Source organism: Abramis brama, assembly GCF_963993115.1.
Source record: "Abramis brama genome assembly, chromosome: 25".
Classification (NCBI taxonomy): Eukaryota; Metazoa; Chordata; class Actinopteri; order Cypriniformes; family Leuciscidae; genus Abramis; species Abramis brama.
In genome coordinates, this window is record NC_139987.1 from 9148996 (window position 1) to 9171160 (window position 22165).

The following is a 22165-nucleotide window of genomic DNA, read 5'->3' on the forward strand; positions in this document are numbered from 1 at the left end:
TCTGAACCGTCCAGAGCATTGAGGTTATTTGTATTCATGCAATCTGTGGCGGTTTAAAAGTAAACTCTATTAACCCAGCTTAAAGACCATTCAGTAGAGCTCAGATGTACAGAGGGGACTCTTAGGCAAACTCAGTGTGGCAAATTAACAGCAACACACACACACACACACATGTTTGTAGTTGGCATTATATTTAGAGGCAACACTCAACACTTCAGTCTTATTACAATTCCCCATGCATTGGGAAAATAGGCTCCACTACAAAATGCAAAGCTCGATAATGAACTTCAGACAAAATGAGTGAATCATTTATGAGAGGTAAGGAAAACATAATGGGTAAATAGATTAACTCAACTCTCCTACGCAAACAAATAAACAAATGAACCCCTACCAACAACAACAAAGCTCTTTAAATGGCGGCTTATTTGAGTAGAAGTGAAGGGAATGTTTGGCATGTTTGTGTACAAGTGGAGCCAAGCCTGGTAAGAGACAGTAAAGTAGCTAATTAGCAGTTTTGAAAGATTTACGAGCTATTACAGAGCAGGCTCACCGTTTGTGCATTTGTAGATTTCTTTATTTATTAAAAGGGGGGAAATTAAGTGATTAAAAACAAAGGTAATGAAGGCTTTTGTGGCTCTCAGCATGAGCCAAACAGAGTGGTTAAACTCAGTGGATAAATGGTGCCGTTGGAAGAGAGCTCAAACCTCTCTCTCGATCTCTCATGTGTGTGTGTGTGGTGAGGGTGCTTAACGTTGGCCCGAACTTTGGACTCTACAGGGCCATTTATTTCCTTTGGCGTTCAACAAATCACCACTTTAAATCTCAACTGTCATAATGCCATTTACTCAAAATGGGACCACAACAACACGTAATTCAATCTGACCCCCATGTTCAATTCAATAAGAACAAGTGTTTAGATGCACAGCTGCTCTTTACTATTACTGTAGGGAACCGTGGTGGTGAGAACAGAAAGTTCTCTTTTCTCATTGGATGGGCTGGAATCCTCTTGCATTGGTGCCATGCAGGAGTATCATGCACCTGTTTTGTTTGAGGGGGTAGAGGGTGCTGTACTTGCTGACTTGGGATGCTAGGAAACATAAGACATGAACAAAAAAAAAGGGCAGAATTAACATTTGCAAAATAGTATTTGGTTGGTTGCCTAGATGACTAGTCAGCAAAAAGTAAGTCTTAAGGAAGCCCTGTATAGTGTGACTGATTTTGAGTTCACCTGACCCAGATTGGACGTATTTCTTAGGCACAATTTACACAAGATGCATTCTTGCAAAACAGCAGTATGGACTGCAGTGGAATCAAACAGAATGCTTGGGTCTTATGAAATGTTTTAAAAAGTTGTTACATGTTATATATTTAATCTGATGTGCTTAAAACTTAAAGATGCAAAAATCTGTTAAAATATCTCAGTCTGAATGGGCACAATGCTTCTGTTGCTTGAGCTGTACCGCGGATGGGTTGGGCCCCATCACAGTGATCCAGAGGGAGGGTGCCAAGAAGTGAGCAGTGACAAAAGACTATGTAAGGACGAAAACGAGATGAATAGAGGACTGCAGTAATGGGGAACTACAGGGGCTGGCAGAGACAGGTAGAAGAGACTAAAAGTAAATAGGAAGGAGAGCCAGGGATAGGGAGAAAGACAGAGGAGTAGGAGAATAAATGGATGGCAAGCAGAAGAGAATGAAAAGACGTCAGTTCAGGGAAAATAAATGGCTGGCGGAATGCTTACAGGTGAATTTAAAGAGGGATTAGTTGGTGTGTACACATAGGAGAGAGATGTACTCTGTTCCAAAACCTAGTGAGCTGCCTCCGCAGGCTGCATATTAAGGCATCATAAGCATACTCGAGTTGTGAAGAGTGTTTCAAACTGGTTATAAATGTAACTAATATAATACTGAAATCTACAGAAAGTCGAACCCCTGGCATTCTTCTCATGTGGAATACTATTTATTTGTATGATGTGTTGAGTTGCAGAGCATCCCAAACCAGTAACTTCTGAGGTTCTGTTTTAGTTATGATGCTGCCCTTGAAGGAAACTGTCTATGTTGGCAGTCTCTAAGAAAGAAGTTGAAAGAAGTTGGTCAAGGTCTGGCATGAAGAAATGGGGAATGAGGAAGAACGAAAGGGAGAGGCATGTCCTAACTCAGTCTGGCTCTCCTGGGGAAGGTCTTAAATTACACTCGGATGTGGACAGCTTGTCAATTGCGAGGCCAGGGCCCTGGCTCCAGAGAAACGCTGCATACCCTTCATTAGGTTGCAATATCAGTGGCCGTATCAGTGGCTCTAAATCTCAAGACCCTTTATTTATTTATTTATATACACACTTATTTATGTATTAACCTTTCACCTCTTCTTCTTGACTTGCGATGTGGGCTAGATCCCCCAGGCTTCCTCTTGAATAAGAGATAGCATCAAACCTTGCACTATACTGACCAATAGGGTGTAAGAGTGTAGCAGTCACTATGGTTGCAGCTTATCAGACTCTTAATTGCTCATGTGTGTCAACATATTGAGCAGAATACATTACATTTTACCAGTGCTTTGTGTTCAGTACATTCACTATGGCTCTGTTCCAAAACCTAGTGTGCTTATCCTTCCTTGAAAACTTTGTTTTTGTGCTTAAACTTGAACTTGAGAAAAGAGTGTCCAAATTTTGACAATCAATGATGCAGATGAGAGGAGATAAGTTTCAATGGGGCAAATAAAAGAAGATCATTTTAGTGCATTGCTAGCCTTTCTTCAAATGAGATCACTCAAAGTAGCAGTCTCCCTGCAGGTATACATCTCTAGTTGTTCAATAATTTAGCCACAAAAAAAATGTCTTATTTCACAGACCACTGTAGCTTAGCCCAATTTGAGTGCTAGTGTTTTTGAAGGCAAACAAAAGTCTTGGAAGCCCAAGGTTGTGATGATGCAGCTATATATTCAGACACATTAGCAACAGTGACAACCAAGCAAAAACAAGTATGAACTGTTAATCCCTGAGTGTTAGAGCAGGAATAACCCATGTGTGATGTCAATTTTAGGCTATGGAGGCATTTCTGCTTGATCTAGCCCCTAACAGCAATATTGTCATTTACATTTGATTTCACAAGGCAAGATATATGCTTAGTGCTAACACAAACCAATGGCTAGAAACTCTCCTCCTAACCTCAGGCTAGACTCTGCATTCAATGATTTATTGAAGGACAGTTAATTAGCCTCCTGCACTGAGATGTCTGCAGGCGCTGTCGAGTGGCTGCCCGTCACATACATCAGTACTGATGCCTGTCAATCACAGAGCTGGCGGCTGAGCCCCTAAAGCCCGTAAAGCTCCTGCTGGGCCCACGCCAGCATGACCAGTTTTAAATGAGAGGAGAAGCTGCATTAGACTGGACTGAGCTGTTCCACAACTCTGTGATATGAAATCATGAAATAAGTCAGAGTCACACTCAGTTCTCCTTCGTTTCACTTATTTTCTGGGCTCCCACTCCTGATGTTACCACCCAACTGTACCGAATGTCCATCTCCCACTGAGATGAGTTATGTGAAATTCCCTGCTGGCATGAGCCAAGCCGCCCCATCACACATTTGATGCACCGTAAAGGACACCAAAAGTCCATTCCCACGTAGTGAGTTGAAGTTGAAGACTGCAAAAGTACATCAATGAATTAAGTCCTTAAGAAATTTATTTAGAAGGGTTCAACTGTGCAAGGGCCAATCATTCTTAAATTATTAGTTGAGCCTCCAAAAAAAGAAAACAAAAAACAACAACATAATTTAGTCATCATTTACTGACCATCATAACCTGTGCAATTAACTGTAATACAAAAAGATACATTTGGAATTATATACTGGTCACTCTTTTCACAATAAATTGGCACAATAGTTTTCAAACTTCAAAATGGATGCAAAAGATTTACAAATTAATAAAAGACAACCTTTCTTAGATCAAAACATGCAAACATAGGGCAATTTTCAGGAAAATAACAGGGTAAGTAAAACTTAGCAGAAGGAATATGTTGCTCTGAATCTCAACAGGCTTGGTGAGAGGAGCTGAAAGGTAAAGTACCAGGAGAGTCAATACCCCAAGCCTCATATATGTTCTCCATATTTCTGAGCACTCTTACTCGACAAGAGAGGCTTTGAGCCTTTTCCCCCTCCAGTCAAACTGAATGAGCTGAGGAAAAATCGCTCAGCTTGAGTGGTGGTGTTGGGGCTAACCCCTCCAGGCACTGCAGCAGGTGATGGGATGAAGAAGGGAGGAAAGGAAATAGAAAAACAAATAGTGAAAAAGAAAGACAAAAAAAGAAAATGTGTGTTGAGGTAAACTGATCAAATGGTAAAAAAAAAAAAAAAAAGTAAAATTAATGTGATCATCATGAATAATTAAAATAAACAAAAATATTTTACTTATCATGAATAGGTCAAATAAATAAACTCTGATCATGTGACAAAAAAAAATAAAAAATCTGTTTGGTTGTATTAGTGTTATTTGGCAGGCAATACATTGCAAAATCATATTCGGATTGTTAGGCACTAAAAGACCTAGCCTCTTAACATCTCAGTTGGATTTTCAATTTAAAACCTTTTCATTTGACTCATCTTAACTTACATGGACTCCTTAGGTAAAGACTGCCACATGTCATTTGTCTCATTGAAACTTTAATATATTCCTTAGGTAAAGACTGCCATATGAAATTACTGAGGTTGCTCCATCAATGAAGTCATTTCCACAGTGATTTGGTTATCTGCAGTGCATTTGTTGGAGACTGCTTTATTTTGACAAGGATGTTAATGCAGCAGAAATGTATTTATAACTCAGAGAAGGCGTGAGGATGAAGATTGTGTGTGTGTGTGTGTGTGAGAGGGAATACAGGAAAGGAGATTTATCGGGAGGCTCGTTAGACAAGCATCAGATTTCAGCCCTGTCAAAAGAGGTTACAGTACACCTCCACAGAACTTTGTGCCCTGGGTCTTCAACTCGACTCACATCTTTGTAATGGGATTCAGCGGTCATTACGTCTGCTCGATGAGTCATTCTGCTAGACTTTATGATTCCTGGTTGGTTCTATTTTCCAGTGTGCTGCTGTTGTTATCATTGCAAGCACTGCTGCTAATATTGACATTTCCTTTCATACTTACAATCTGAAAATAAAAATGAAGTAGAACTCCTCCCCCTGTAGATCGATACCAAAATGAAGCTATGAAACACTGGAGAATATCCCAAAACTCTTAACCTCTCCAAAGGGTTCCTCTTGTCAGATTTGACCTTGCTGCATGCTAGATGGTGGGGCTTTATTTCTTTGCCTTCCCACTATTCAGCGGCTCATTATTTATCATCCCCATTGTGAATTAGCTTCCTACGACTAGCCCTGAACGTCTGGACTATCATAAAGGAGACTGCTGTGCCATTTCAGGACTCTTCCGAATTGCCTACAGTGCATTAGCAAACCCACAAGGGAAGCACCTGCTGGTCCCACAACTCCATATGTGTCTAGACACTGCAGCCCGTCGATCAAATGAGTCTGTGGGTATAAAATAAAACTACGGAAGATTCCACTTTCACTTTTACCGCATTTGTGGATTTACACAGTTGTGAAACCAGTATGTGGCAACTACAGGAAGTAGTGTGCACACAAGGATAAGGCTATGGGAGTAAAGTTATCTGTGACATAATGTACTTATTTGCCTTCTTCGGCACATCTCAGCATGTCATCTCAATGTCGCCAATTTTGCTGCTCACCCACTGCTTGGTAATTACACCACCCATCAAGACTAAGCCAAACTCTGGAATACAAATGCACAGTCTTGCAAAAACAGCTAAACAGGGCAACACATTCAAAATCATCTGCTGTTCAAGACTTATTGTGTCTCTCATAAGTGTCTCCATGTTCTCTTCAGGGGAAAGCATAAGCTTTCTCAAACTATCCGGCCATCAGTGGAATTGGAACCACAGACTATTCAAAAGCCGGACACTGCTACAAAAGCCCCTCCTAAACCTAAATGGAAATGGGAGCCATCATCTCTTCTCTGACTGCCCATATGGTCCTGCCTGCTGGAGATGCCAAGCCCTCATGGGACTTAACAGCTAGAAAAAAAAAAAAAAATCTCCGCTTTCAGAATTCAGAACCATTTTTTGAAGTGGGCTGTATTATATTCAGGGTCCAGCGACCAAGCTGTATACCAATTGTCTCAAAATGTCTTGTGTTTCCGCTTATGGACACTCGCGTATATGAGACAGAGAGATTGGGCTTCTACCGTCTCAGTCTTATTTGTTCTCCAGCAAATAGGCTCCAAATAAAGGGCTTGTCTCGATCTCTCTTGCTCAGTGGAGGGGAGCCATTGATAGGCGCAGGAGCAGATGGGGATTGACAGAACTCCTAGGCAGAGAGCTAATTGAAGGAGACTGGGGAGGACTTTGACGGCAGTCAAATGCCAGCAATGATGGGGAAATCAATGAAAGCTTCAAATGTACCACTTACAACAGAATTCAAGGAACTCTTTGCTAATTTTCATGTAAGTGCAAATGATTTCGTTTTTCTAGTTAGAAAAAAAAAATCCAGACAGCTTCTCTGACAGTTTCCTAATAGTTTCTTATATTTAGAAATACGTAGCAGCAGACTATGTGAGGGGGATTGGACCAAAAGCAATTTCCCCCTTAACACTTAAAGCATTCTGTAATCTAAGGGTGTAACTTTGGTTTGAGAAGTGGTTTGAGAATGTTCACTATTAATGTTTGCGTGTAAATAAAATTTAAATAAAGTGAAACTCAATTTCCTCTGTAATGCAAAAACAACATAAAGACAGTATATTTTAAATAATTGTTTAAAATAATTGTTTAAAAAAATAAATCTTTTTATGAATGAAGGCCTGTATCACTGATATTAATATAGCTACCGATGTCTCGATGAAAATGATTTTTTCCCCCAAATTTTAAACATTTATTAGGCTTCAAAAATATAACAACTTTTAATTTAAGTGAACTTTAAACAATCCTCACTTAAACCCATAATAAATGTCATATTTACCTTTGCCTTTGTTGTCTTAACAGGTACGAAATATACAGAAATTGAATAAGGTTATCAAATAGTCCGCACTGCATAAATTATAAATTACATATAGATTAATCCTTATTAAAGCTACAAATGTTCTTTAGTCAAGATCAGGGAGTAATTTTCTCTGTTCCCTTTGTTCTTTGGTTAACTTTAGAGAATTAGTGGCTGCTGTCACTTTAAGATCTGCCGCTGACAGGATCTCACGCATCTCATTCTCTCACTATTCTTTCCTTTCATTTAAGATTTTATTAAACTCATTTAAGACTGTTCTTGTGAGGATACTCGACAAAATGGGCATTTTGGCATAAATGTGTGTGTTATTGTTCGTTCAAGCGCAAAAGAGAACTGGATTCTGCGCTACCTGCTCATTAGAACTTTCAGTTAGCTATTTTTAGAGTGTGGACGCGACGTTCCTGGACACGGCAGCGCGCATCGGCACAGGCTCTCTGTGTCCTGCTCCTCCGTGTTTTTTTTTTTTTTTTTTTTAAATCATAACAAACTAATTTGAAAGTGGGAGGGAGGGGGGGCACAAACGGGATTTTGAAAAGTGGGGGGGACATGTCCCCCCGTCCCCATAGGAAATTACACCCATGCTGTAATCACTCCATTCCACTCCAGGTTTTTCATTTCCCACTCTTCACTCTCTTTCCATTCACTGGTGAGAGAAAGCCATCCAAATTCACTCAATAGTGAAACGTTATTTCAGTGTGTTTTTATTTTTAACACTTTACAATAAGGTTTAATGTTAAGCATCATGGACTAACAATGAAGAACATTTGTTATAGTTAATAATAAATACAGGGTTTAAAGTTCTCCATCGCTAATATGAAAAAAAATAAAAAAAAAATAACTGTGTGAAAAAAGTGGTTAGGTCTGCAGACACTTTGGATGAGCAAGTGTGACAGTGCCACTATGACCTTGAGCCACAATGATATCCACCTATATATAATCACATATATCAGTACACCACATCATTTGCAATATGTAAGTGAGTCACTCTCTATAAGAGTTATAAGGCAAACAAGTGGCTATCGTCACAGGCGATTGATGTGTTGCATGACTCACCAGCATAGCCAGCCATTTCATTTTACAGATGGCATGAGACAGACGACAAAGTGGAGCACCTTCAGATCTAAAGTGGGAGAGGATGGCGCAGGCTGAAATGCCCAGCAAACAGATTCTTCAGGTTGAGTGACAGAGTTGAGCAAACTCAATCTGTGATTCATATTTCCTTCTGCTTAATATCATGGACCCACCATTTGAAAACCCTCTTGCAAAGGACCCCCCTTAAAAAAAATAAACAGATAGACATCTTTAACTTGTGTCGTGTCGTTCACTGCACAACAGAGACTCTTAAAGGCAGAAACATTTAAAATAAGCCCGAGGCTCATTAAAGACAGATGCTCAAGGGACTGTGATGAGAAATTATTTATATTCTTGTGAAATAAAATAATAATAAAACATTTGCCAATGAAACACTTGGGGGCATCTGCAACTTTGATTGTTGGGAGATTGTGCCTTTGGTTGTAAATGAACAAATTCAGCATTCATGGGGAGGTGAAGTGCTGATTATGACTTGATTATCCCTCAGGGCTTTTTGATGTCAGATAAGTTGCTAAGCCATTTATAGCCGCCATTTGATTTCAGGCAGATATAAGGCATCTAAATTGTAAATGAAATAAATAAAATTACAAAGATGCACAAGAGTCACACAGGACACAAAACAAAAATGACGAAAATTCATAGGCTTGTAGAAATAAAGTTGCCTGGACAACATTGGCCATGGTTGTGTGTTTGTATTGCCACAGCTAGCAGAACCAACACTACTGTTTTGAAAACATTCAGCCTACATAGAGATGCGTTTCGTTTTTTCTGCGTTCTCGTCTATTTATATTGCTCTAATTAATCTCTACTATCTTTAGTACAACTTGATCACACACACCTAGAGTTACACAGCTCCTAGCTTTTAATGCTTTATTAACTGGCATTAAATACTCTCTAAATCAGTTTTTTCTAACATTTTGAAGATATTTGGCTTTTCTATTGTACCAAAGATAGTATGCATCCATCGTATGCACACTTCAGAATCTAGCCAGAAGTAGTACGTCATCAGGGTACTTTTTGTCTACTCTTTTATGAGTACTGTGAATTCGGACATACTTATTTTGTTACATACTGTAGGGAAGTATGCGATTTTGGACGATCCATGGTCTTGCTGTCCAAGGCCACTCCCACTAGTCTGCTAAGAATAAGCTTACCTTGTCAAAAACAGTCAAATACCACCTTGCTTGGGTAGGAAATACTTCTTAGCCAACTTTTAGCCATAATGGTGTCAACTTGTATTGTCCCCGGGTGCAAGAACATAAAGAGTAAATGTTACTTTTGGGTGTCCAGTGAAGGATCCAGCACATTGCAGGCAGTGGCTAAAGGCTGCAAAGTATCGTAAATACCAAGAGAACGGCGCAACCAAAAATATGAAAAACCTCTGTGGTTGTAGTCAACATTTCAAATTAGATGACCACGAACACAGTGTTTTCATGAAATCCCAAAAGTACAAGATCAAAGCTGTCAAAAGTCTGCAGCATTTTTTGTCATCTGGAGGAGTTAAACTGACAAATAAATGTGAATTTCTCGGCCCAGGACACTCAGAAAATGAGTAAACATTTTTAATTTACATATACTATGGACATTGTAACAATACAAAGCGGATTGAAAATTTACTCTTTGACCTACACATCCCTCTTGATGCTCAAATGCTTTTTCAGACACCAAAAGTGAGCATACACAAGACATAAACCTCACAAAATACGACTCCTTCACAAAAACAACTGCATCACGAATTTTACATAAGCACAAGCTTGTGTTGCCTCTTTTTTCCTCCTCTCAAAAAACTCCTCACTCGGAGAGTAAGGCAGATTAGTGGGTGGTTTGGGTAGCATCTGACTTATCTGACACAGCCAGAGATAGCCTGGAGGGTGCCATGCTAAAGAGGCATATCCAAAAATTTGGAGCTTGAATCAAGCAATACAGTAGGAGTTGATAGTAACCTTCCCTTCAAACTAAAACAAAGCTTACCTACTCAAGAAGAAAACACCCCAGCACAGGTCTTGTTTGAAAACACAGTACTGAGCGTAAACAACGATGATTATGTACAAAGAAGTGCAATATGAAAATCAAACAGAGAGCATCTTGCATGTGTAATCCCCATGAGGAAACATAGAGATCTTGGGAGCTAGCATACAAGGGAACAGTACCTCTATGATAGAGGAGAAGTATGTTAGAATTACAGATGGAAAGTAGGGGGCTCTTGAGGATGTGAGGGGCATAGGCAAAGTAAATCATAAGTGGATCATTCCATTTGGGACGGTCGCAAGGCGCCAGTGTTGAAACGAGTGTTACCACTGCAGCCCCTCGATGGAGGTATTAAGGAGCCCCACTTTAAAAAATAGGCCATCTGTAAAGCGCCAACCAGTACACTAGAAAAAGAGCCTGAGCAGATCGCCAGATTCGCCACACAATCTAAAAATTACAGCAAGAGATACAGCAAAAATAATTGCACCCTGCACGAAAACCCTAAAGGGGGTTACAGAAAGGCTCAATTATAAGTGCATCGTTCCTCAGTCCATGACTGCTGTGGTACCCTTGAGCAAGGCACTTAACCACTATAAGCTCCAGGTGTGCTGCAATATAGATTCATTTATGTTGTGACGCACTGGCTATGTCCGAAAGCAAAGGTAGATCAATCAAAGTGTTAACATTTTATAAGAAGGTTACTAGTTTTAGACAGGCTCAGGACTAATCAAAACTGACCAGATTAAGGTATATTAGAAGACAGGTTGTAAGGTGAAATATTGAATCTGGACACGCCTTGGTGCTTGGGCAAGTTATTGGGCACAGCCATTATCCAACTGAATATGAGAAGAGTTCAGGAAAAAAGTGCAATGTTTTGGATGAATTGCACCTGAAATAACCTCAGTTAAATTAACCTAATTTTATTTAGCAATACACTGACTGAAGCTCAATATTTATAGACATCCTCCTAAATATAATATAGATGTTAAAAGCTAAACCTGCTGAAGATAATAATGGCTTAGAGAACTGCAGCTAATGAAAATCTGGGGCCAAAGAATTACAGGTGCCAGCAAAATTGCATATCAGCTTGGCACTATACTTCGAATAGCTCACAATGAGACCCGTGAGACCTTCAAGACACTGAGCCCCAGTCACAGGGAATAGTCATTACCTGCAAAACCACACTTGGTTATCTCACCATTCTGACAGGAGGCAGGCTGTAGTCCCAGGGCTCAGTTAAGTGCATGCTCCCAACAGGCCTTGGCGGCAGACAAGACATTGCAGACATTGAAATGATGCATGAAGGATTATATGGCCGCCAAACAACACTTCCAGTGATGGGTTAGACATGTCATCCTCCCACTCTGTCCAGGGACAATGTTTTTCGACCTCATTGCCATTGAGATTGCTCTCTGAGCACTTCTCTTGACACGAAGCCGCCCTAGTTTTGCTCAGAATAAGCGTTCCACATGAGCTTGCTCTCGTGTGAGTGTCTTTCCTAAGATAAGTAAAACATACATGATGAACCCCAAACGCCAATTAAAATTAAGATTGTCAAGAGTGCCTGGTAAAATCTAGGGTTGAACGGGTTATTGTTTTTGCTGATTATTTAGTGCTGATAGCAGCTTACGTACTAATCAAATTGGTAAAAAATATATAAAAATTGTTAGGATTTTTCTCTGACAGCATACATTGCATAATACTTGTAGTAAATAAGAAAAACCTATATATCTATATTAGTGAAAAAATAAGGGCAAAATGTATAAATCATTTTTTAACTACATCAAATATAGATATGAACATTGAAGACCATGGAGTTCATTTTAACCATGAGTTTGATGGTGTCCCTAAAAAATAAAAAATAAATATTTTTTAATTTGTTTTCCATATTACCAGGGATTTATAATGGGCACTACTATTCTGAATCTACTGTTAATGTATGTTGTTCATATTTGCTATATGACAATATTTACTTAGTGTTAATATTGGAATGTGTTATAGAAGACTGAATGTGTGTATATTTTGTTTTGCTTATCTGTTAACCACCGAGGACCAATTTCAAAACATTCTCTGGTGTATTTTGTATGTATATTTTTTGTTTGAAGTTAAAAGCCCATATTAAGCGCATTAAGCTTTTTTTCTCCAACTTAGTTGTCACTATTGGCAACATCCAATTAGGGATGTGCCGGTATAAAATTTTCATGCTGCGATTAATTGATTGAGCTTTTATCACGGTATACGGTATTATCACGATATTTTAATTGCTCAAGAGAAACGAATGGATTGGGAGGGGATGTAAAAAAAAAAAAAAACTTGCATCACAATAGGTGTAATTGTGATTGTCAAAACATTTGGTAACTAAACAGAATTTTACACAATTTTCACGATTTCAATTCAATTCTTGGGATTTGATTTCAATCTTGATTCAATATTGACTCTTTGGATAAATATTAGGTAGGCTACAGTAGATAGCCTACATGTTAATTTTTCTCAAGAAAAAATATATCTCACATAATGTTGTAAACATACAGAGAGCCCTGTCAGCTGGTATTATTAAAGGTTAAAAATTAACAAATTAAATTAAATAATATAATTTGGTTTTCATTATAATAACAATTATGACACAAGTAAAAATATAATACAAATGTAATATAGTGCATATATTTAGCAAAATACTCCTCTCTATAGCTATTTTTTCTAGTCAACTAACATGTTGGTCATTAAATGGCTTTCCTGAGGTAAATGTAACGTTTTGTGACATCATTGTTCACCTGCAGTTTTATTGACCTCTTTTCGTGGTTGAAAAACACTGATTGATCGATATTATGTATGAGGCATATATACCTTTCGGTAAGTTGTACTGTATCTTTAAATAAAAAGTAACAGATGATCGGTTTACTTGAATTGAGGCACTACAGCGATCGGTCACGTCACATTTACAAGCGCCAAAACTGAATTTCGAGCTGAGAATTTTTTTCATATCAAAAGTAACCTGCTCTGTCTAGTCTGTCGGTCTCCGTGTCCTCTTTGCTCCGTGATTTTTCTCTGCGTGAGAAAATGGATGTGTGGCGCGAGAGCGTGTGAAAAGTGTACGTTAAATTGCGTGAGTCTGAAGTTGGCAGCCCTGCTTTTAGAAGGGGGATAAATCCTTTATTTTACTGTCTATGGATAAATCGTCGGCAGCGTTCCTCCTTTCGCCATGCTTCTTCTCCGTGTGAGGATTGTTTACATTAGTGCGCACTGAGCCGCATGCACACAGTGCTTCTACATGTGGGGGATTGTTTACATCAGAGTGCGCACGTGTTTCGCGCAGCATATGCAGTGTTTGTTTAAGCGGTTGATGGAAAATAAGCTAATGCGCGTTCTATAAATATAAATTCTGATCTATTATTTTTCACGGTATTTTGAAGTGCCCGCGATAACAATATCGTGCATATTCATTACCGCGATTTATCGCATTACCGAATACCGGCACATGTCTACATCCAATATACTCTAGGATGAAATTATTGTAAAAACTGAATTCTGGCAATTATACCCACTTGACAAGCTGTCTGTCAAAAAAATGTCTAACCATTGGGGAATACATTTCTGAGACACAACTTAAAAGGTCATTTCCCACATCACCTCTCCTTCCACAATGAAGGCTCTATCATACTCATTTCATTTCCTCAACCTTCCTTAATCTGCCCTCTCCAAAGATGAAAAAGAAGAAGTCATGACAAAAGAGCCAAAGAGAAATGTGGCGACTGCCATGGTCGTGAGGAAGGGGAGATGACCTTGATATGCAAATAGACCATCTTTAAAAGAGAGAGAAAAAATATACATATCTATCATGCAGTGGGCCATTGGCAGGAATGTAGATGGGTTCTGCTTCATTTAATTATCATCATCTATTAGAAATAATTTTTCAAATTTCCAATTGATGGTAGACTAAGGCCTTGTCCACACTAATATGTTTTCGTTGTAGTGTGGACTGTCAAAATGGAGGTATTTAAAAAACCATGACGCAAGTTTAGTCATGTGACACATTTTGTACCATTTTGTACGCTTTTGTGAGGTGTTACGCATGCGCAGTAAGGTGAATTTAGCGTTTTCTGTTTTCTGCCTGAAAACGCTAGTGTGGACGAAGAGTGTTTCTAAACGAAAACGCCGTTTTCAAATGTATCCGGATTAATGTAGACGTACCCTAAACGTTTTAAAGGAGGTTCAAACTTTGTTCATCAGCAGAAGTCATGCAGGTTTGGAATGACAAGAAAGTGACTAGAAGATGACAAGATTTAAATTTGTGTGTGTTCTATCCATTCAAGCACAATGAACCTCTGCCTTAAAAATGAATAAACAGCCGTTGAAGCTGACAACACCATTTCTTTACAAACGTATGTGCTGTGTGGAGTCTTGACATTTGAGGTTCTGCTAATTCTACCCTTGCGTCGCTGCACTATAATAATAATCAGCGGTATTCTTCTGCTCAAAACTGAGCCTCTGAACGAGAAACATGCTCTAGCCCACCATGCGCCGTGTACTTGAGAGGTAAGAGCTTCACGTGTGCCCACTGGGCCAAATGCCTGCTCAAGCCATGACATGATCCTAATCGACATGAGCACATGGGAGGGCTCAAGCCCAGGGCCGTGGGCCAGACACTGAACACAATGACCAGATCTCCCATTCCGGCGTCTCCGAGCGCTTTACAAACAATGCCCGGTCAGGAAAACAAGCCCTCGATATCAGTCCACAGCTGTGCTTTTGTCTCTCTCTCCATCCGTCAGAGACGCACCACGCAGGCTTATACACCTACGCCGTTGCCTCTGCTGCCCTCTGTGACGGAGAGAGCTTGTTTATCACACCGAAGCATATTGCCGATGTCCTCGCAAGGCGAAGAGAGAAAGAGAGACGGGAAGATAGAGAGACAGACGCAAGAAAAGGGAACGAAAGAACAGAACAAATAGTGGCTGTGAAAAAGATGAATAGAGAAAGAGCAGCAAATAAAGAGAAAGAGAAAGGACACAGTAAAAACTGCTGAGATAGAGAGCGAGAGAGAGAGAAATGGAGTGAACACATTGGAAAGCACATAATGGAGGGGACATAGGCTAATTAAAGAAGGCCGGATTAATTAGGCTTTCAGTCTGCCTGCCTCTCATTCTCCCACTGTGTTTCCTGCCAGCACCACCCTCCATCCCCTCATAAAACACGCCACATTGTTGTTGGACGGACTTTAGGGTTCTGGTCTTTGGAATGTACATAAGTCTGTAATGTACAGTGGGAGAGTAACTTGGTTACCTTTGTGGGCAAATACAAGGTAAGGCTGGGCGGTATGATGGTATATATTATGTGTGATGGGAGAAATGTGTAAAACATGCTATACCACTTATACCACAAAATTATCCCACAACGTAATTAAAAAATCTGACATCAAGCGTAAAATTATAGCCTGAGGCAGCAAGTTGTATCGCTCCGTGAGGTAGTGATTCCAGCCCAAGCATCCAACAATTTCCCCCAAAAAAATAACAAATAAAAATAGAAATGCATAGATATTAAAGTACTTTCTGATACTGACAAGCTGAAGCTGATCATTGTTTTAACTGATAAATTACTAATTTTGAAAGTGTTGCATTGTTTTGTAAAAAATAAGACACTAACAACGAAAATCAGTCATTTACAGTTCAGAACAGTATGAAAATGGATATTAATTTTGAGATTTGCTAAAAATTTAATTTTAACAGTGTTATTAACTTAAACGACTCTATATGTAAAAATAATGTAAATACGTATATACAGACCCTTTCCAAAAAATCAGAATATCATGGAAAAGTTTATTTATTTCCATAATTCCATTCAAAACATTAAACTTCCATAGATTATAGATTCAAGGCCCACAACTTAAACGATTTCAAGTATTTAGTTGTTTATTTGTACATAATTTGGGCTTCCAGCTCATAAAACCCACAAAAACAGGATTTCAAAAAAAATAGAATATTACATGAAATCACACAGTAATTACACAGTGATACCATGGTCATTGAACCAGGTTTTGGTTATTTTGGCAGTGTGGACAGGTGCAAATCCTGCTGGAAAATGAAGTCAGCATCTCCATAAAGCTTGTCTGCTGAAGGAAGCATGAAGTGCACTGAAAATGTCCTGGTAGACGGCTGCGTTGAGTGGACAGCACAGTGGACCAACACCAGCCGATGACATGGCTCCCCAAACCAACACAGACTGTGGAAACTTCACACTGGACTTCAAGCATCTTGGATTGTGTGCCTCTCCATTCTTCTTCCAGACTCTGGGACCTTGGTTTCCAAATGAGATGCAAAATTTGCTCTCATCAGAAAAGAGGACTTTGGTCCACTGTGCTTTATTAAATCCAGAGTCAACGCAGCCGTCTACCAGGACATTTTCAGAGCACTTCATGCTTCCTTCATTTTCCAGCAGGATTTGCACCTGCCCACACTGCCAAAAGAACCAAAACCTGGTTCAATGACCATGGTATCACTGTGTAATTACTGTGTGATTTCATGTAATATTCTAATTTTTTGAAATCCTGTTTTCGTGGGTTTTATGAGCTGGAAGCCCAAATTAAGTACAAATAAACAACTAAATACTTGAAATCGTTTAAGTTGTGGGCCCTGAATCTATAATCTATGGAAGTTTAACGTTTTGAATGGAATTATGGAAATAAAAACTTTTCCATGATATTCTAATTTTTTGGAAAGGGTCTGTATATGTAAACACACACACACACACACACACACACACCTCTACTCCAATATAAAATGAATCAAACCATGATAGAAGATTTTAGATATACAGTAATTAATTATTCACTTCCTTGTGTTTGCATTTTTTAGATTTAGATTTAACTTTATTGTCAGTGTGTCCTCTTGGACATTTACGTATCGGTGCGTATCGGTGCAATCCGTGGTTTTTGCTTATGTCACCAATCTAGTAAAAGAGTACTAAAGATTTATGGGAGTTCAGATGTGAATAAACCATTGAATTACAGCCACTTTGCAGCCAAGGGCGCCTGCACTCCAGAAGACTGTCATTTACAAAAGCCTCAAAACAACATCTATTCTTTAAATAGACGACTTGGACCAGCCCCCCGTACAATCCAATTAGGCATCAAATCACTTCAACTATGTTTTTCATAACACTGAGTTACAAGAGGCCATCTGGGACACAAAACAACCCTCTCTCACAATTCCCACCCCCCACCCCCCACCCCCCACAATTCCCCCCCAAAAAGAGCACTCTCTCTTCTCAATTGCACTGATTTCATGAGCAGACATGAGGGGCCACTTTTGCAGCGAGAGCCCTCATTAGTTCTGTTCCTCCACCCTGCTCGCTGGAGCAAACGATGAGGACCCTTCAGTCCTGTTCTCTATGTAGAATCCTTGGCCAAAAATGACAGGCATGATGGGCATAAATATTTATCAGGTGCCAAAGCTTTGCCAACCTGAAGATACTGGGACAAAAATCAGAAAGTGCGGCTAGCCGTTTCATGATGATTGACGTACAGGCTCACTATCAGAAAGTCATCCTGGAGTGGGAGGCTGGAATGCCCTTGTGCCAGGCTGCAAGCTCAAGTTTATGATAATCCCAATAAATTATAATGTACTCCGCAGACATTAAAAAACATGATTTGTACTAAATTAAATGGGCTGTGACTCACAGAATCTAGAACAGATTCCTCTCACTCTCATCCCTTCTGACTTCTTTTACTATCAGATAATATTCTTTTCTGCTGGACTCATTCAGTAATATTCATTTGCAGTAGGAGAAAGTGGGGTAAGCTGTGCAACTTTATAGTTAAAGCCCCCATAAAATCCAAATTGAAGTTTTTTGGCTTTTAGTATGAATAGGTTAGCCTCAAGTTTATCAGCTAGTGTGCTCCACAACAAAATTTGCATTTGGAAGATATAAGCGTTGAAAATTTTCAGTCTCTATAACTTCCATCAATATGGATCAACAATTTTGATGGCATCACTCTGCACTTCAGCTTCATATCATATTTTCTGTCCAATCAAAGGTAACATTTTATTTTAAGGTGACGTAGTTATACGTTACTACATGTACTTACTTACTTACTATGTAGCTACTTACTATAGTAATAACAGTAAACTATACACAATTACAAGTAACTAACCCTTAAACCAAACCCTAACCCTAACCGTAACTCTATAGTAGGTACATGTTGTACTTATTTGAATAAGTACTATGTAACTACGTCACCCTAAAATGAAGTGTAACCCAATCAAATGCTCTCTAAAATCTGAAGCGTCCCACCACCTACACTTAACAGACGCTGAAGCTGTGGCTGAAATCGGTAATTCGTTCACACATTTACTATTTTCTATAAGGTTAATGGCACATAGTGCGCTATTATAGGGGATAGGTAAGGATTCAGACTGTGTAAATATGCTTTATATTGGGGTGTATGAAGTCTGGATTTGTATTAGTGTCATGCGAACCACTGCTGTGCGCACACAGGCTCTGGTTCAGAGACACGACAGCACAGAGCGGATCATTTGCGCGAGTCGCCCACAAAACGTATCGGACCCATTTGAATTCTGCACAGAATGAAGGAGATTAGGAGGAGAAACAGTTAGACAGACTCAGCATTAGAAACAGCACTGGCGAGTAGAAGAGATAACACCGGTGCCATGCCCCAACATAACTTACACACTTTTCAAACTACACATCCTCAGCATGATTTTGTTCACTGTTTTGCTTTAGTAACAGTTTCATCTATAGGGAATCTATTAGACCGTGGCTGTCATAAGCAGTCAAATGTGGCTTTGCCAAACTCAACGGCTCCGGCAGAGCTCTGATTTAAATAAAATGCTATTGACTATTTGAAAAAAGGGGAGGATCTGCTCAATATGTTCCGCCCTGACTTCCGTTTTCAGTGGAAATTACGTCAACACACTGAATAACGCGGCCTTTAAACCATTCTCTTCTCAAAGAGAAATGTGCTAAAGGTGCAATTAATACTCCTGATTATATTTCAGGATGTGTGGTATCAACTGAAATTAGAAGAACGCATCTATAATAGAAACAGACAGAGACATTTGACTTTAAAAGAGAGAGAGAGAGAGAGAGAGAGAGAGAGAGAGAGACAGAGAGAGAGAGAGAGAGAGTGGTCCAAACTTATCCCATGTTAGCAAAAAAAAAAAGCATCATGTCAAGGGGTACAAGTTGAATTTCCATTTCAAATAAAAACATGGAGATTAAGAGAAAAAAAAAAATAGATAAGAGAATTTTTTTAAGAAAATAATGAATGAAAATGTGTAGGCAGTTTACTTTAACATGCAAAGAAATGAGTCAATTTTCTTATTAACACAGGGAGATGCATGCATTATACCATTTTAAAATACTAGATCACATCCCAAAAACATGCATAATTTGCTTGATTAAGGGAGTCACACACCTACCACTCTTTCACTCATTTGACTTATAAAAATATAAATAGTTTGCCTTTTTTGATCAGTGAGCACAATGGACTTAATTGTGTGTGCATTTTTTTCTACTTCACCTTTCTCTCCCTAGTTTAGTATAGTTCCTAGTTTTTAATTCATGAGCCCATTCTGAACTGCTAACCAGATTTGTGGTCTGAACGTTAATCTCCAGCAGGCACTTTTGTCTGTTTGGTGGAGGGGGGGAAATGGGGGATTAGTCCATTTTCATTATTTGCAGGGGTCAAAGGTACTGTTCAACACCAATTTGTTAACTAAAATTTGTTGAGTCTAATGATGATTAATGCCCTTGTTGTAGGCCTTCCACTGTTACACCGAAGCAAAGTTCTTGTTTTTTTGTTTTTTCTACAAAAGCAATTAGAGCACTTTTAAAACCACGAAACGCATCACGGGCTGACAGGTTAAGCTTTTAATACAAATGCGACAGCAACATAATGTACAATACGACAAAATGTGATGGTACTGGCCTAATTGCTCACAACTAAAAATAATTAATATTAAATGAGGTGCCTTCAAAAACACGCTTGATGATTTCAGCGCCTAAGGATATACGTACATGTACAATAGCCCCAATGGGCCTGGCAGTGTGAAGCCCTTATTCCTGCACTCATGTGAGTATTTTATGTTTTGTGAGAACATGTGATGAGGTAAAAGCTTGCAATGTAAGGATAACTGATCGGTTTGGTGACAACAAACTGGTGACAAATCTCCCAACAACTACAATAATAAATACTGGAAATGGAAGAACTTGTTACCTATTATAAATGCCATGTTTTTGCACAAGTATTTAAATGGTAATTGTATTAAACAAAAAGAATAAATCACAACTACATTATCAAGAAAAATAATAGTGCAGTTCTAGTCTGCTATAGCATGATGACTGTTCAGTAAAACAAAGTTCATCACCTAAATAAATGGATAGAACGGGTACTTCATCCACAGTTGAGCCTTTATGAGTTCTGAAGATAAAGACCTTCGGTTGATCTAAATCGATCAAAGAAGACATTAGATCTTGGCTTTATATTTTACGATGAAAGGTGTCCAAATTGCATGACAGTTTAACGGAGAACCTCTCTCAAAGTGAGGTCAGAGGACAATCCCTCTTAGCAGTCTCTTCCACACCTTTATGCCATTTGTGATTCGCAACAGAAGTGATGTAAGGCATGAGAAGAACACTGGTTTTCAAGACAGGAGCAATCTGAACTGTGTGTTTGAATCTAGTCTTTTGGCTTGATGTGAAAAGCCCGTAAATCAGGTGTGCGTGTGGAATACCAAATCGCAGGAGAGAGAATAGAACTCATCAATCATGGGTGACGTGCGCTTTGCTGCACGGGAGGGAAGCCAAACCACATTAGTGTTGATGTAGCAATGCTGTGGTATGGAGGACGGCAGAAGGAAAAAAGGAGGCAAACAATTCAGAATTATAGACTATTAATGGAAAACATTATGGAAACAGGTCAACTAAGTGACCTCAACATGAAGCCTTTCGATGATTATGGACAGGTCACACAAAATTTAGGCAATAGTTAGCAAGGTCTAAGCAAGGAGGTCTTTAGTACCTGTAGAAAGCACCATTACCAGTTCCATTCATCTCAAAGTGAGTAGAGTTCAACCGATAGTGGATTTTACCGATAACGATAATGTTGGATATCCATATTTTACCGATAACGATAAGGTAGGTTGGACCACACTGACCGATAACCGGTTTATCAACCGATAGTTTTTCAAATTGATACTGAATAAAAACAAACATAACATTCCAAGTAAATAGGGCTGAACTTTATTACAAAAAAAGAAAGAAAAAACTGTACTGAACCATGAAAATGTACTGTACTTGAAATATTTTACAATTTAAATATATAAAATATATAAATATTAATTATAAATATATTAATCATAACTTTACTTGCATGTTAGTTCATAGAACATTAACTAAAATGAATAGAACTTAAACATTTTTAAAATGTATTAGTAAATGTTAAAATTAACAATCTAACAAGGAACTTCTAGAGAATTTATTAACCTTAGTTAATGTTAGAAATGGAATTTTATTGTAAAAAGATACCATTTCATATAGATACAAACAGTCGTGCTTAAAGATGGTCATTTTTTAAATATCTACACAAAGGCCATAGCATTTACATTAGACTCTCACACATTATTTGCTTTTATTTTGTAACAAATGTATAATAATACATAACAAAATATGTATTAAAGTGATGATAAAAAAAGAATTGAAATCGAATGCAATTCTGATTTGTTTATTGTTTCTGTCAGCTGCATGATCATATCAATTAGCTATCTCATGTCACTAGCTTTAAATGTGCAACCTCGCTGGCTAACGAATGCATAAAAGTGACCAAATGGATATAATTACTTTATAATGGAAAACATGTAAAGTAGTGTACTACAGACAAACTGTTTTCTTCTTTCAGTTGTTCTTTCTTGTGTTACCAAGATATATCATCATAAGGGCAAAAATGCTATAAGAGACTTAGGGATTTGTACGTAATAAAGAAAAAAAGTTTGTTCCTTGACTTGGGGAAATCACAAGAGAAAAATATGCCA

General features: G+C 38.7%; 1 protein-coding gene across 2 annotated transcripts in view; it reads right to left on the minus strand.

Moving 5' to 3' along the window:
• Window positions 1-22165, minus strand: part of LOC311076527 (leucine-rich repeat transmembrane neuronal protein 4) — a 117133-nt gene that overhangs the window by 86146 nt on the left and 8822 nt on the right. Inside the window, exon 3 of one of the 2 annotated variants that reach the window (XM_084104839.1) lies at window positions 739-1087. The exons of the other annotated variant lie outside the window; for it this stretch is intronic. Coding sequence (XP_083960965.1) covers window positions 1031-1087 — 57 coding nt within the window. The 3' untranslated portion in view covers window positions 739-1030. Of the gene's footprint in view, window positions 1-738; window positions 1088-22165 lie in introns of those variants that run through there. 2 annotated transcript variants of the gene reach the window in all.